The sequence below is a fragment of the Hippichthys cyanospilos genome, chromosome 3, assembly GCF_059441005.1.
Source record: "Hippichthys cyanospilos isolate Australia breed blue-spotted pipefish chromosome 3, RoL_Hcya_1.0, whole genome shotgun sequence".
Taxonomy (NCBI): Eukaryota; Metazoa; Chordata; class Actinopteri; order Syngnathiformes; family Syngnathidae; genus Hippichthys; species Hippichthys cyanospilos.
The window spans coordinates 2,549,544-2,565,000 of NC_142371.1; the positions used below are offsets into that span (position 1 = coordinate 2,549,544).

General features: G+C 40.3%; 1 protein-coding gene across 6 annotated transcripts in view; it reads left to right on the forward strand.

Moving 5' to 3' along the window:
- Positions 1–15,457, forward strand: part of LOC148425423 (kinesin-like protein KIF13A) — a 46,587-nt gene that overhangs the window by 24,573 nt on the left and 6,557 nt on the right. For 3 of the 6 annotated variants that reach the window (XM_088410179.1, XM_088410180.1, XM_088410184.1), the window contains exons 7-29: positions 804–891; positions 1,881–2,015; positions 2,094–2,206; positions 2,763–2,874; positions 2,949–3,161; positions 3,242–3,352; positions 3,423–3,557; positions 5,120–5,250; positions 5,444–5,530; positions 5,597–5,772; positions 7,247–7,466; positions 8,821–8,983; positions 9,064–9,429; positions 9,525–9,689; positions 10,223–10,396; positions 10,591–10,742; positions 10,823–10,955; positions 11,064–11,210; positions 11,692–11,724; positions 12,975–13,074; positions 14,123–14,249; positions 14,328–14,383; positions 14,634–14,758. In XM_088410179.1, the coding sequence (XP_088266305.1) occupies positions 804–891; positions 1,881–2,015; positions 2,094–2,206; positions 2,763–2,874; positions 2,949–3,161; positions 3,242–3,352; positions 3,423–3,557; positions 5,120–5,250; positions 5,444–5,530; positions 5,597–5,772; positions 7,247–7,466; positions 8,821–8,983; positions 9,064–9,429; positions 9,525–9,689; positions 10,223–10,396; positions 10,591–10,742; positions 10,823–10,955; positions 11,064–11,210; positions 11,692–11,724; positions 12,975–13,074; positions 14,123–14,249; positions 14,328–14,383; positions 14,634–14,758 (3,262 nt within the window). The remainder of the gene's footprint in view (positions 1–803; positions 892–1,880; positions 2,016–2,093; positions 2,207–2,762; positions 2,875–2,948; positions 3,162–3,241; positions 3,353–3,422; positions 3,558–5,119; positions 5,251–5,443; positions 5,531–5,596; positions 5,773–7,246; positions 7,467–8,820; positions 8,984–9,063; positions 9,430–9,524; positions 9,690–10,222; positions 10,397–10,590; positions 10,743–10,822; positions 10,956–11,063; positions 11,211–11,691; positions 11,725–12,974; positions 13,075–14,122; positions 14,250–14,327; positions 14,384–14,633; positions 14,759–15,457) is intronic. The other 3 variants (XM_088410181.1, XM_088410182.1, XM_088410183.1) reach the window with 2 other exon arrangements.

Below are 15,457 nucleotides of genomic sequence, written 5' to 3' on the forward strand. Positions count from 1 at the left end.
GTAGGAACATGGCATTCTGCCTAGTATTGCTTTTGTGGAAAATCAATTAAGCAGTAAAATCTACCTATTTTTATTTTGTCACTATCTGTTGCTCAAGCTAAGGTAACAACCAATCACGATTCACCTATTTTCTGAGTTTGGATCTGGGACATTCATAAGCTGTGCTGTGATTGGCTGAGTCACTGTGATGTCATCTTCAGTCGACAGCAAGTGGCACAACGGTCGCTCCCTGAGATGGATAAAAACAGATGGCTTTTGCTTTTTAATTCATAGTCTCCAAACTTAATATTAACCAGAATGCCTTGTTTAAACTAGTGAGGCTGCATAGAAAATATTGTTAAAATTACTTTTGTTGACTTTCCCTTTTAACAATCTGGTTGAAATCACATATTGACAATGTACTTTTTAATTCTCTGTGCCACTTTTATTGTAAAAGGTAAAAATAATAATAATAAAATTAAAGTGTTGCGCTCTTGTAACATTATGTAACAAATAATAATAACATTAAAGTGTGTACCGCGACGCCCTTATAACACTATATAACAAATAATAATAATAAAATTAAAGTGTGTTCCGCGACGCTCTTTTTCATCACAAGTCACCAAATAGTGTGCAGCTCCAAACATGTGAGGTCATATTTTGCTTAATATTGCAAAAACAGGTTTCTGTCTTTCAGCCTAATGACATATTTGAGGTGAAATCGATGGTGTCAACATCCCAAATTGCTATAAATCCATGAAAAAGGACTACATACGCTCACTTAGAGGCATGTCACTCGCTCACTTTTTCCCCCCTCTTTTAAGGAGCCGACAGTCTCTGAAGGTTCGTGAACACAAAGTCCTAGGTCCATACGTGGATGGTTTGTCTCAGCTGGCCGTGACCAACTTTGAGGTGAGTCTTGTGCACTTGGTATTTCACACGAATGAATAGTTTGGCTACTGTCACATAGTACTACCGAACAAAATTCACTCCAATTTGACAAACAGCATCAAACATTATTCGTTCCAGGCAAATTACACCAATCTTAACAATGTGGTTTTAATCCTAATGACACACATTATGTGAATGTGGAATGCACTTGTGTGGTTTTGGGTGGATTGTATGCCAAGCATTGGCGGGGCTTTCCTTAATTAAGTTTAAACTTCCCCACCCTATTTCTGTGTGCTTGGTATTAACGGCTGAACTGGACGACGTGACCTAGCTGAACTGCATTTTTAAAACATTTTTTTTGTTATTGTTCTCAAATGTACGAACAGTAAAAGTTATGCAATGTCTCAATGTTGCCAGTATTGATCCCCAAACTGACTACTATGGTGCACAACTTATAACAGCTCAATGCTATTGCTTTCAAATAATTAAAAGGTATGAAGAGCAAAGGTTAAAAAAACAGTAGTCCTTTGGGGTATGTGCTGTAAATGAAACCTTTTAAAACCAACTTAAACTTGAGCTGCTTCAAGGGCAAGCGGGCTCTTTTCTTACAAGGAATGTGCATTATATCACTCGTATGTTTTTAAAGGTAAATGTACCATTCGGCGGTTTGACAACCCTCGAATCGTCTTCCACTATGATGTCTTCGATCTGCTCCTGAACTTGCCCTCCCACTCACAACAGGAGCCTATTAAGTTATGCCAAACATTGACCGCTGGCCAATCAGTGTCCACCTCATGGTGTAATTGACCTTTGTTTTCCAACCCCCGACAACTCAACCACAAGAAACCGATGCAAAATAAAAAATTTACAGAAAGAATGAAGTTAGAGATGAAACATTTGATTAACACAATTAAAAAAAACACATAATATGACTAATTAATTGATCACAATTATGTTTTTAATACTGTTAATTGAAAGGTGCAGCTCATGTTTATCTTCCTCGACTTCAGGACATCGAGGTGCTCATGTCAGAGGGCAACAAATCTCGCACAGTGGCAGCCACCAACATGAACGAGGAGAGCAGCCGATCTCATGCCGTCTTCAGTATTATTGTCACACAAACGCTCTACGATCTGCAATCTGGGGTGGGTCTTTTTGACTTCATTGAGGAAAAAGTGTTCCGCAAATAGTTTGACCTTACAAGTGGGCGGGTTCATTACCAGAATTCCGGGGAGAAGGTGAGCAAGATGAGTCTAGTTGACCTGGCGGGAAGTGAACGGGTGTCCAAGACTGGCGCTGCTGGGGAGCGACTAAAAGAAGGAAGCAACATAAACAAGTGGGTGTATTTGACAATACTGCATGTTTAAAAGCTGACATTGTAATCGGACACATCATTAGGTATAGTGTCACAGATCAAATGCAAGACTTGTATTACAAATTGTATCTTAACGAGAAAGACAATCACTTTTGATTTATTAATATATTGGTGACTTATAGTGGCAGCCAAAAGTTTTTTTTTTTTCAAGAAAAAATTCTGACTTGTAGATCAACTCATATAAGAACTCAGACAACCCCCATTTTCCCCATTTTTAGACATCCATTTATCCAGATACTGAGAAAAAAAAGGGCAAACATATAAATAGGTTCCTGGGAATCTGAAAAATTGAATCTGGACTTTTAATAACAGAACATGCGTCTTTGAGATTGAATGAGTCAATACTTAAGTCGTTAATGTTAAAAAGCTGATTTCAAGTTCATAGCCGTGCATTTTTAATAGTTTCAATTTCTTAACCTCTTGATCTTTCAGCATCTGAATTTGAATGTGTTTCCAAACGTTTGACTGGCACTCTGCTTTATACTGTGAAATATTTAAATTGAACTTGTGATTTTAGGTCCCTTACCACATTAGGTTGTGTGATTTCTGCACTAGCTGATCAGTCTGCAGGAAAAGGGAAGGCCAAATTTGTGCCTTACAGAGACTCGGTGCTCACCTGGTTGCTCAAGGTCTGTACCCAGAGTTAAACTTGCGATGTTAGACGTTGGTGTCCCCACTCGCTTACTTTGCATGTTCTCTTCAGGACAACCTCGGTGGAAACAGCAAGACGGCTATGATAGCCACAGTGAGTCCTGCGGCAGACAACTACGAAGAAACTCTTTCAACTCTGCGCTACGCCGACCGAGCCAAGAGGATCGTCAACCACGCGGTCGTGAACGAAGACCCCAACGCCCGCATCATCCGAGAGCTCCGCGAGGAGGTGGAGAAGCTTAAAGTTCAGCTGTCTCAGGCGGAGGTGAAATTTTGGAGCTGACATAAGCTTGCTTGGCCACATTTGTTTTCATGTAATTTCATGTCATGGGATCTGCTCTAAAGTCTTTGAAGGCTCCTGAGCTGGAGGAGAAGCTCCATGAATCAGAGAAACTCATCATGGAGATGACCGTCACCTGGGAGGAGAAGCTACGGAAGACTGAGGAGATTGCCACCGTGTGTATATATGACATATAATCATCAAATGAACTCACTTTGCTCACTAAAAAGTCAATCATGTTTACAGGAGCGCCAAAAGCAACTGGAGAGCATGGGCATCTCTCTGGAAACATCTGGGATTAAAGTTGGGGAAGACAAGTGTTTCCTGGTCAATCTTAATGCCGATCCTGCCTTAAATGAGCTGCTCGTTTACTATCTAAAGGTACTCGTTTTTACTGATGGCGGTTCATTCTGAACTTAAAGGCATCCAGATTGAGGTTCAAAGGTCAATTTAGTAATGTCACAGCAATCTGCATGGGGAATTATTGTGTCTCATTCCTTGTGTCCAACTCTATGCTGTGTATGTGCTCTCACCCCCCCCCCCCCCAAAAAAAAAAGATCACATGGTTACATTCAATGGCTTCATACCTTTGCATGACTGCTGTGATTCACTTTTCATTGATCACATGCAAAATTTCCAAACAGGAATAGCCTTGTGAAATTTTTGGAAGTCATAAGTAGCACAAGCGTTTGGTGTCAGTGCCACCTCTAGTTAGAGTTTCCTTCCTTCCTTCCTTCCTTCCTTCCTTCCTTCCTTCCTTCCTTCCTTCCTTCCTTCCTTCCTTCCTTCCTTCCTTCCTTCCTTCCTTCCTCATTCCATTCTTTCTTTTGTCCTTTTCTTTTGTTCTTTTTCTTTCTTTCCCTCGCTTCCTTTGTTCATGCCTACCTACCTACACCTGACTATCTGAGCTGTTAGGAGCCTTTATTTATAAAAGTGAGAAGGTTTAACATATGAATGGCACGATGGCCAAATGGTCAGTCCTGTGCCTTACAGTTGTAAGGTTTGAGATTTTGAATCTCAATTCAGGCCTTCCTGCTTAGTTTGATTTTAGTCCCCTTGATTGCAAGTGTTTCCTGCAGGTACTTTGACTTCTTTACAATTAAAAATTAAAAGACTGAATTGCCTGTAGGTGTGACTTGGGAATGCATGTTTGGGCAAGAGAGACCCTGCACTGAGTCGGTTGAAATTAGAGGACAGATAGATGGAACAAACATGTATAAAAATGACACCTGTGTTGAGAAAGCTTAGAAAATATTACACAAGCCAGATTTATAAACCATTTAGTCCGTATTTGTTTTCTGTCTGCTTTCAAAATTTGAGCTTTTGTGATTATTATTCATTTATTCTATATAGTAGTTATTAAACACAAGTGTGATCACATGTGGAGAATTTTGGCTAATCCACGCATTAGTCCGTGGGTGAAGGCAAAGTATTTTTTTCCAAAGGCAGCAGCCAAAGTCAAAAACGCCTCAAAAGCCAGGCAATCTTCTTTTCAATGTGATTAGAGTATTCTAAACAACAGTAATATTTTACTGATCCTATGTGGCTCAGAAAAGCAGAAGCAACTTGCAAGACAGTCTTGTAGGCGTGCGAGGAAGCGACCTGCTCGGCGTACAGAACAACAGGCTTTTGTCTGGGTTCTGCAGGCCAGGCCTGCCGTTTCAATGTGGAATGACCACGCTAATGTGAAATGGGCTCGCTTGTACAGGGTTGGACATCCTTTGAAAAGGGAAATGTTTGTTTAACAACGCCCACTTGCGCAGTGAGCACTTTTTTTTTTTTTTTTTACTTTGGCCTTATTCTGCCCCAGTTTTATTCTTTCAGGCACAGTCTTGTTTTCTCATTTCGTCACAACAAATTAGGCCAAATACGAGGGAGTTGAGTATAACTCCTTTCAGGTTTGCACTTACCGTCTCCTTAATATGTCTTCCACCTGTGTGTAGGAGCGAACGCATGTCGGTGCTGACACTTCTCAGGACATCCAGCTGTTTGGGATCGGCATCCAGCCGCTGCACTGCGTCCTGGAATTGTGCCCAGATGGTGATGTCACCTTGATGCCCATAGGGAACGCCCGGTGAGCTGCAGTAAAACTACTACTGCTTAGTGGAAGCTTCACATGAGCTCATTGTCGAGGAATTTGATTCCTCTGCTTTGATATCACAAGCATGTTTCCCCTCCACCGACAAATCAATTGTTCAACTGCTGTCAGTTTGTACCCTGAAAGGATGCAGATAATATTCCTACTTGATAGTGTATTTTCCCTGCAGAACCTGTGTGAATGGAACAATGATTGATTCTTTGGTTCATCTCTGGCATGGAGACCGTATCTTATGGGGTAACAACCACTTTTTTAGGTGAGCCACACTGACTTCAAACCTGATGTGAAGTGTTTGAAAGCTAAAATTTAAAACCTGTGACAGGATCAATTTGCCCAAACGAAAGCGGCGGGACCGTTTGAAGGAGCTGGAGAGGGCCTCTCCTAGAGACAGCTTTGTGGAGGTGGATGTGGAGACCGCCAGTGAGGCATCTTCTGAGCAGGACTACAGCTATGAGTTTGCCCAAATGGAGGTCATCATGAAGACTCTGGGAAACAACGGTAATTAAGGCATTCGTTTTCAACTCGCAGGCTACGTTACATTTCTCTCGCCAGCTCATGGGGACCATAAATTCTATATAACTCTTCCTTTGATCCAGTCACTCCCACCTTATAGCATTTTTTTGGGGGGGTGGGCTTTTGAACTCTATTTTCCATCAGTCTTGGGTCAACTTTGGGTCCTGGTGATTATCTTGACAGTGATTTGTAACCGCACAATTAAAAGTTTGATAGCATGTTGAAGTTCATTCGAATTACAGTTACCCACCATGTTTACTAAAACAGACAAAAATGGCCACAAAACAGAATTGCTCGAATCATTTACTGCATCCTTTGCATTTTGGAAAATAGTTTTTTGTTTTTTTTTAACCACTGAGAAAGGGTAGGAAATATTTATTACTTTAAAACAATCCAACATGATTAATTTTACATTGTTACATTTTTGTCATGAACATTGATCCAAACTATTTGTTGCATCATGTTTAAAAGTTGTGATCCCCTTGGCTGAATTTGGTGAACATATTTTTGCCCCCAAGCCCAGAATAAAAATGACAATTCACTCAGATAGGCTAACTAGTGTAGCAGCACAATTCACATTGTATCTTTGGACAGCCAGAATTTTAAATTGCATTTAGGTCCAGATGTTATGTTGGTGGCAACTGAGAATGCAACAGAGAAAGGACAGGGAGATTGGACAGGATCAAATTTAGACAAATTAAATAAGACATACTAGAAGCTCAGATTACCAGGTAAAAAAAACATTTTTCTATTAATTTATTATGCTGCAAAAAATTATTAAATTACTTTTTCCCCAAAGCACCTTCTAATCAATAGGGGATTTAAAAGTTCTACACCCCCCAGTTGAAATTTTTTTGTGACATAACAAATGAGACAGATATATCATTTCAAAACTTGTTTTTAAAATATCTTTGGAAATAGAAATAAAAATAAGCAACTGAAATAACATGGTTGCACAAACTTCTTGATAATGCACGTTTAAAAAACAATTGGGTCAAAAGTAACCCAATCATGCATCGGGAGAAGGTCCTAGCCAATATTTGGGTCCATTTGACCCTGCTTTATGGTTTGATTTGCACAAAACAATCCCAAAAATGGATCGTTTTATTTGACAGCTTAAAGAATTTGGATGTTTTGCAGAAAATTACCCAGACTGTTGGGTCAAATGTTTCCAAATATTGGGCCAGTTTTATTATTTATTTTTTTTTTACTCATAACTGGATCATTTTTGACCCGACTCTTATTAGAGTGGGATGTGGCTGTGTACAGAATTAACCAATCGCATTTAAACTCCGGTTAAATTGGAGTAAGCTCACATCGACCGCTATTGTAGGTGCCTCTGATTAACCGCAAATCAGAAAAATCAGTTACTTCATATCATAGCAGTTGTGTGCTAAATTACTCCCAATAAAAGTCTGTTTTATGTCACATTTTAACACACCTGCATGTGCTTTTCTAGACCCCATGCAGAATGTGGTCCAGGTTCTGGAAAAGCAGTACTTGGAAGAGAAGCGCACAGCTCTGGAAGAGCAAAGGATGATGTACGAGCGGGAGCTGGAATCGCTTCGACAACAACTTTCTCCCGAGAAAACACAACAGCACCACCGCAGCAACAGTGAACGCCTCGCGTTCCAGACGAACACACCGCACGGCAAGCTGCAACTGTGGACAGAGGAACGGTTCGTGGCACACAAACAAAATAGACCGTGTATAAGCTATGTTTGTATTTTCATCACTTGTTACTCAATACAGAATACTAATTCATTTCTAAGTAGGACAGCCAAGTTCTGCTCTGCTAGATTTTCCCATGCATTCTCATCCCATAATACGAGGTTCTATCCCATCATCAAGATTGAGATACTGCAAGACAGTCTTTAGTGAGTAATGCAAAATTACGGCTGGCCTCATGAAGTGAAGATAACCGCCTCTTAAAAGTTGCCACTGGAAAGGCTTCAGTGAAGTGAAGCTCTGGGTCACATTCAAGGTTCTGGTCAGGTCAAACCACAAACTGAGACATTGCCACCAAGCAGCATTCTGCTGCATGTGTGTTGGATTAAATCTCAAAGCCTCCTTGTGCACCCAGGGGGAATTCCAATTTCGCACATTTTACCACTGACTTGTTTTGATTCTATTTTGATTTTTTTTTTGGGGGCATTATTGGTCAGCTACTGTGGATATTACCCCTGCTAGATACTGCACAGCCAATCCACACAAGTTTTTTTTACACAACTAGTTAATGTATGGTTTCCAATATAGCACTACTAATAGAATCTTTTTGGGTTCCATAGAACAAACATGCATCCTACTTGCAACAGTTGTGCACATCGATGTACACCTGACTTTAATGATATGGACATGTTTTTTGTAAGTAGGACTTTTAAGTAATGCAGTTTCGTCTTGAAGATCAAATATATTTACGCAACTTTATCAGAAATTCTGAGAGGTGAGCCAAGGAAGAACGCATAAAATGCTTCCTTGTGAAAGTGCACATCCAGGGTTATTTATTTTCGTTTCAACAATAGATGGATGGTTATGCATATGTAACCACACAACGACTGGAATAAATACCCCTCATAATATGATCATTTATGACACCATGTCTGGAGTAATCATATACAGAAGCACGCATACGCATTACTGGGCATTGAATCACACTAATCGTGTACAACACATTCTATTTTCCGAAACATTTAAAAAACAGATTGACCCGCATCAGCAATTAAAACTTATCAGTATGCGTGATACTGTCAAAAGCATATTTCTTCTCGGTCCATTGTCATTATAGTTAATTTTCTTTGTGGTAATAAAATGATAAAAACATGGGAAGTGTAGCTCAGTTGTCAAGACTCGATTTGACCTGTGCTACATCTGTACTTGTACTGCTGTGACGTACAAGATTTTAAACTTGTTCTCTTGCATTGTTGTGTTGTACATAGAGTACATCTTTGTATTGCATTAGTTGTAAAAGACAATGTAGCCTTCCTTGTTTCCTCTTGAATAAATGTTTTCTCTTTGCGTGTTTGTGTGCATCAGGGACGAACTCTTCCGACAGAGTCTTTCTCGGCTCAGGGAGCAGGTTCTGAAAGCCAACACCCTGGTGCGAGAGGCCAACTTTTTGGCAGAGGAGATGAGCAAACTGACCGACTATCAGGTCACTCTTCAGATTCCTGCAGCCAACCTCAGCGCGAACCGCAAGGTGAGCTGGCTTAACCGCTGCCAATCATGCAAAGTATGTGCCCTAGTCCTAGTGTCGCTAAGGTGTTTGTTTTCATCCAGCGTGGAGCCATAGTGAGTGAGCCAGCCATTCAAGTGCGCAGGAAAGGGAGGGGAACTCAGGTGTGGACTATTGAGAAGCTGGAGAACAAGCTGGTGGACATGAGAGACCACTATAGAGACTGGAGGGAAGGCTCAGAGGAAGTGGTAAGAAACAGAAAACGGGAGCGTAAAAAGGGTTTTCATGGAAATTGTTTTTTTGTGTGTGTTTGTTTACAGTATAGTAAGACAAATGGTAAACACTGTGACCCATTTTATGACGCACAAGAGAACCACAACCTAATAGGAGTGGCCAACATTTTTCTGGAGTGCCTCTTCCATGATGTCAAACTGCAATATGCTGTTCCCATCATCAGCCAACAGGGGGAGGTAAGAGAATGCCAGCGTTAACAGCCTTAAACATGTTTTTTTTGGTTTTGTTTTGTTTTTTTTTAATGGAGATGTGATTTTGTGTGCACATGCAGTTAGCAGGCAGGCTGCATGTGGAGCTGATGCGGGTCAGTGGTGCCGTACCCGAGCGCCTTTGCGGAGGAGACGACTCCTCCGAGAACTCCAGTGAGAGTAGCTGCTATGAGGTCTTGGACACCAACGGAGAAATTGTCCATATGGCCAAGAGGCTCATTATCAGGGTAAAGGCCACATGTTTTTAAAAAGAACCACATGACTTGTGTAGAGACACCGTGATTTATGAGTGCCAATTTACTAGTTAGGAGTTTTAGCTTGTTCAAACATTTCTCAGGATTTTTTTGAATGGGTATATACTGTACATCACCAGTCAAAAGTTTGACAACATCTTCAAATGGTCTCAAAAACATTAAGAAGTCAATATAGTATATAATATATTATATATAATATAAAGTCAATGTATTTACTCTTGATAATGCAGAGCTATGAACCGAAAGCCTTTCCAGCTCATCTTCCACATCATAAAGCTTAAAATTTATCAAGATATGTAAAGCTGTTATCTGAGGAGAAAAAAGGTGTTTACTTTGAGGAATCTAATTTCAATCTGTTTTCAAAAAAATCATTGGTCTTGTCACTCTGATCTCAAGACACAATTGCTCAAGTTCATTGAGTTACGACTGAATATACTTGAGTATTGAAGTACCTCTGCACCAAAGTATGTAGGCTTCATACTGTGTGAATGCGTTTCCCATTACAGGTCCGCATCAGGGAGGCGACGGGGCTGCCCCTCAACCTGTCCAACTTTGTCTTCTGTCAGTACACCTTTTGGGAACATGGCGAACCCACGGTGGCCCCTCCAATGGTTAGCCCGGACAGACCTTCCCCTCGGAGCCCAGACGCACAGTTCACCGTCCAGTTTGACCACTGCAAGGTGAGAAATACCTTTTTTTTTTTTTTTTTTTTTTTTTTTTTACTTCACCTGACTTGTTTGTCAGTGATTTTGCAGGTGCAGAATGTTTGAGCCTTGGCAGAGATCTTCAAGTGTGCTATATCAACATGAGCACTGTTTGTGAAATCAAGTAAAGCCTCAGTGTTGTTGATTTTTTATTTTTTTTTTACTTTCAGGACTATGTTGTACATGTGACAGATGACTTTCTGGAGTTCATATCAGATGGAGCATTGGCAATAGAAGTATGGGGTCATTGCTGTGCTGGGAACGGACATGCTCGGTGGGAGTTAGACGCACTGGAAGCCAAGACTCAAACGCTCCGAGACAGGTATGTACGAGTTGAGTTAACGCTGATGGATAAACACGGACGGATGCGTACAGATTCCTAACTTTGCTGGTTCCACGAAGGTGGACCGAGGTGTCACGCAGGATCGAGCTGTGGGTTTCCATCCAGGAGCTCAATGAACAGGGAGACTACGCCGCTGTGGAACTGCATCCTGGAAAAGACATCAGTACGGGAGGAGTCTTCCAACTGCGGCAGGTCGGGGAAAAACTGAAAACATTGTGACTCGTGTAATTATGTTTAAAAAAAAAAAAAAAAAAAAAAGGCATTTCGAAGCACCACACTGAGGTTGATCCGTCCACGCAGGGCCATTCGAGGAGGCTGCAGGTCACCGTGAAGCCGGTCCAAAATTCGGGAACTCTGCCTCTGCTGGTGGAGGCCATGTTGTCCGTCTCCATAGGATGTGTGACACTACGTTCCTCCAAATTGCAGAGACCCCTTGATACCTACCAGGTCTGTGAAACCAATTTTTACTGGATAAGTACATGACACTAAAATGATGAAAAAGGTTAAAATAAAAGAATTTGGGAACAGTGATCATTTCACCCCAGTTAGGTTCATATGCTAACCCATTAGCATATGGGTTAATATGGTAATATTACACAATTATATTACACATATATTACACAATACTGTACAGTATGTGGACTAAAAAATTACATGGCTTCCCCTTTAAGAATTAAATTAAAAAAAAAAAGATAAGGCTAGGCTTCCTCTTTTAATGGTTGAAGTAATGCACAAGAATTGTTTTGGGTTTTTTTTTGTTCAAAATATACAAGTACAGAAGTGCAGTCCACTTCAATAAATGTATTTCTGTAAGGAATGTTGCATGAGCTATAAATTGTTTTGAGTTGATAGAAACCCCCTCCACATAATTACACACAGACACACACACACACATAAACATCTGACGGTGTGTGTTCTCTCCTGCCAGAGAGAGGTGCAAGACGATATGGATAGTTATCAGGTACCCTCATCCTATTGTAACGCACCCCGCAGCATGAAGTGTCACGTGTTTGCAATCTTGCCCCTTGCTTGAGGGCCAGCGAGGGAAGAGGAAGAGGGCTGTGCCTCTCCTGCCTAAAAGAAAACAAGACCAAAAAAGCAAAGTTGCTTTATTAAACGAAACACACACAGTGCTATAATAACATCATAGCGACCATTCTTTGGCAGTCAAACACAACCCCACCCGCCGCTGAGTACATATGCAGACTAATGCTGATTGCTTGCCTCTACTGCAGTAACAAAACGTGCTCATCCAAACACTGGTTTTGCATGACTGACACTTTGCATGCAAGATGTACACGGATGTCAGAGGTGTAATGTGTCTTGGTTTTGAATTGGTTTCTCATAACTTTTTAATGGATAATTTGCCACAAGATGTTGAGGTGGCTGCGACATTTGTGCATCAATGTGTGAGTCGAAAATTTTGTTTAGGTATATACTGCAATTTTCGGACTATAAGCCATTACTTTTTTGTCATGCTTTGAACCCTGCAGTTTATAGTCCAGTGCAGCTGGGCTGATGTCTTTTTTGCAAGCCTCCAGGGGCAATCTCCCCGTAAACAATGGGAGAAATAAGAAGACGCGAGCAAAGTATTGATTTTGAGTTTGAACTGCTATTTTTTCACTACCAGAGGGGCACACTCCACCAGTAAACACAAGTAGGTGTGTTATTGTTGTGTTGGTGCAGTATTCTAATAATCTAAGTGTGTCTGTGTAATGTAAATATGTTGGTGCTGCCCTTATCTCTGACATGCTGGTATATTTGATCTGTTGCAGTCATGATGATGTTGTAACCAGAGGTTTTAAATAAATCCAAAAAACCTCTCTATGTGCCATCTATCTGCTTAAATATCAGATGTTACAACCTGTGACTTATAGTCCAGTGCAGCCTTTACATCACAAAAATAGACTGTTAAATTATTGTGGGTGCAGTTTATAATCTGGTACCGTTTATTGTCCAAAAAATACGGTGTGTGTGTGTTTTTACAAGCCAACTTTAATCATTTTAGCTAGGTACAAATGTTTGGTGTGGAAAGTCATCTCCAGCACTTTTTTTTATTGTGTATGGAATACAGTATTAACAATGGTGGGCTAAAAGTGCAGATGCAGCCCCTCCCATTAGGTGCACATTTGCCTTCCTATGGTAACCCTAGCAACATGCAGTTTACTTCACAATGCCCAACCTGCATTGATACTTATTGATGTTTTCTAGGAGGAAGACCTCAACTGTGTGAGAGTGCGATGGTCTGAGGCCTTAATCAAACGACGGGAGTATCTCGATGAACAAATCAAGAAGATCATAAATAAGCATGGTGAGTCAAAAAAGCTCATTAACTCCTCAGCTGACAGCTTTGTTCAAATTGATTTTATTTATGTAGCTTCCAATGGTAGTGAACGAGTTAATGTTCTTAGTCAGCCAACTTAAAATGGATCTATAACCGCTAATGTCAATGAATGTGTTAAAAAAGACCCTTTTTAGTGCACTCCATATCACGCATAACAGCTATGGTATGATTTCAAAATGGATATCCTTGTAATAAATAATAAATAGAATGGCGTACAAATACTGTCAATGTTCTTCAGTAGAATTTGCACAGCAGCACTTTTTTCCCTTTTTTATATTACTGGCAAATTTCCTTTTCGATCTTCTACAGTTTACTGAATAAAATATTCTTGTATGAAATATACATGGTTGGAAGATGGGTTTGGAACCTTCAACCTTCCAGTTCACAACTTAACCTACCTATGAAAGTCTGAAACTGCCAATGTTGAGTCAGTATTTTTGACTGTTTGACTGTTCAAACGTATTTGCAAGCAAGTAATATTATGTATGCATGCACATACCCTGTGGCATCCTTTGGAAAAAAACAAACGCTGAATGGACATAAGTACATATTTTGCAAGTATATTTGAACTTAGTTTAAAGTACATTTGAATATACTTGAAAATATATTAAAAACATGCTTCGAAGCGCATTCTCTACCCCCAGATGTGGGATGGCGCACCCTTTTGTATAAACTACATAAATAGTGTGACATCTTTGTTGCAACATGACAAAGTAAACACATGTGCTAAAAGGCTTTTTGTGTTCTACTCTCCATTGTCTTATATTTTGGTTAGCCACAGTACAATTTGGCTCTGTACTGTAAATCCTGATCATGCTTACATTTAAAAATGGCAACAGATTGCAACGTAAATACTATGTAAAAAAAATTGACATGATCCAAGCAGCATTACAGCTTGTAACTAAGTCAATAAATATGCAAGGTAAATGTAAAAAGATCCAGAACGCAACAGAACAGAACGCAACTAAATGTTAGAACTACTGTTAACTTTCACCTTCTGTCTCTATACATCCAGAAAAGTCTGAGGAAGACATTGAGCGTGAAGCCCGCCTGGTGGAACAATGGGTCGGCCTGACCGAGGAGAGAAACGCTGTGCTAGTACCTGCACCAGGAAGTGGCATTCCAGGAGCTCCTGCTGATTGGTATACAATGTGTTGTTTATTCCACCTTATTCATGTCAGATTCAATTGCTCTTTTATTTATATAACTTCTTCCTGTAGGACCCCGTGTGCTGGAATGGAAGCTCATATCCCAGTCCTCTTCCTTGATTTGAATGGTGAGTAAAAGACATCTGGAAATAAAATTACAACAAGGAGTGACAGGATTTGGCCTACAAAACAAACATAAGTTGGTAGAGATAATATGATTCATTGCTTCTTATTTAATGTACGGGTAATATGTGCTAAATATGAATAGCTGGTCAATGGCTGAATGGTTAGTACTGAATGTAATCTGATTAGCTGTGCAGATGTACTTAATGAGTATGTATTTTACAATCTTAATGCAGATATGTTTTGTTTCATCAGCTGATAATTTGACAGTGAATGAGCAGCTGACGGGCCCAAATGCTGCAGGCGTGAACTCGATCCTACCCAAGGAGCATGGTAGCCAGTTCTTTTATCTCCCCATCATCAAGCATAGTGAAGAGGAGGTGAGAATTACTATGTATTTACTGCCTTCTTGTGTTCAAAGATAGAACTGCAGTTCGCATCTACTCGTATTGATAATAGCAGCAGACTGTCGCTTGAGGCAAGCCTCAAGTTTTTTTCTTTTTTAACTATTTCCTTGGCCGTTTTAATAGTGTGCTGTCTAGTGTTCTGGCGTCACACGTATGACACTTATAAACTATCTACGGACCCAAACCAAATACGTACTATAAAACCCTGCAGAGAGTGTACCCTGTGCTGTAGACATACAGTATGTCATTACACCCACCCCAGTCTTTTCTCCGTGGAAGACACCTTTTGACCTCATTTGAACCAACGTGACTCCGCCCTTTGCAGGGCCCCTGAACAAGCTGGATGTGCTTCCAGGGCTCCCAGAATTTATGTCAGAATAGCCGTTTTTATCATCTTCATCAAACATTTAGAGTTTTTAATCTAATAATTTAAAGATACCGAGGAATGTCTTAAAGGGGCACTGTGTAAGATTTGGACCCTTTTTCATTAAAAATTATTAAATTATCACAAATTTTAAAAGCTTGCAAATAAATGTGTTCTCAACAATCAACAGTATGTTTTAAATATAATTTTAGGTCTAGTTATTAAATAATATCACAATGGGGAGCCGGAGGTCGCCATGTCTGTTAAAGCTGTGGACAGGAGGAGGTGCTGTATTTACCGTAATGCCC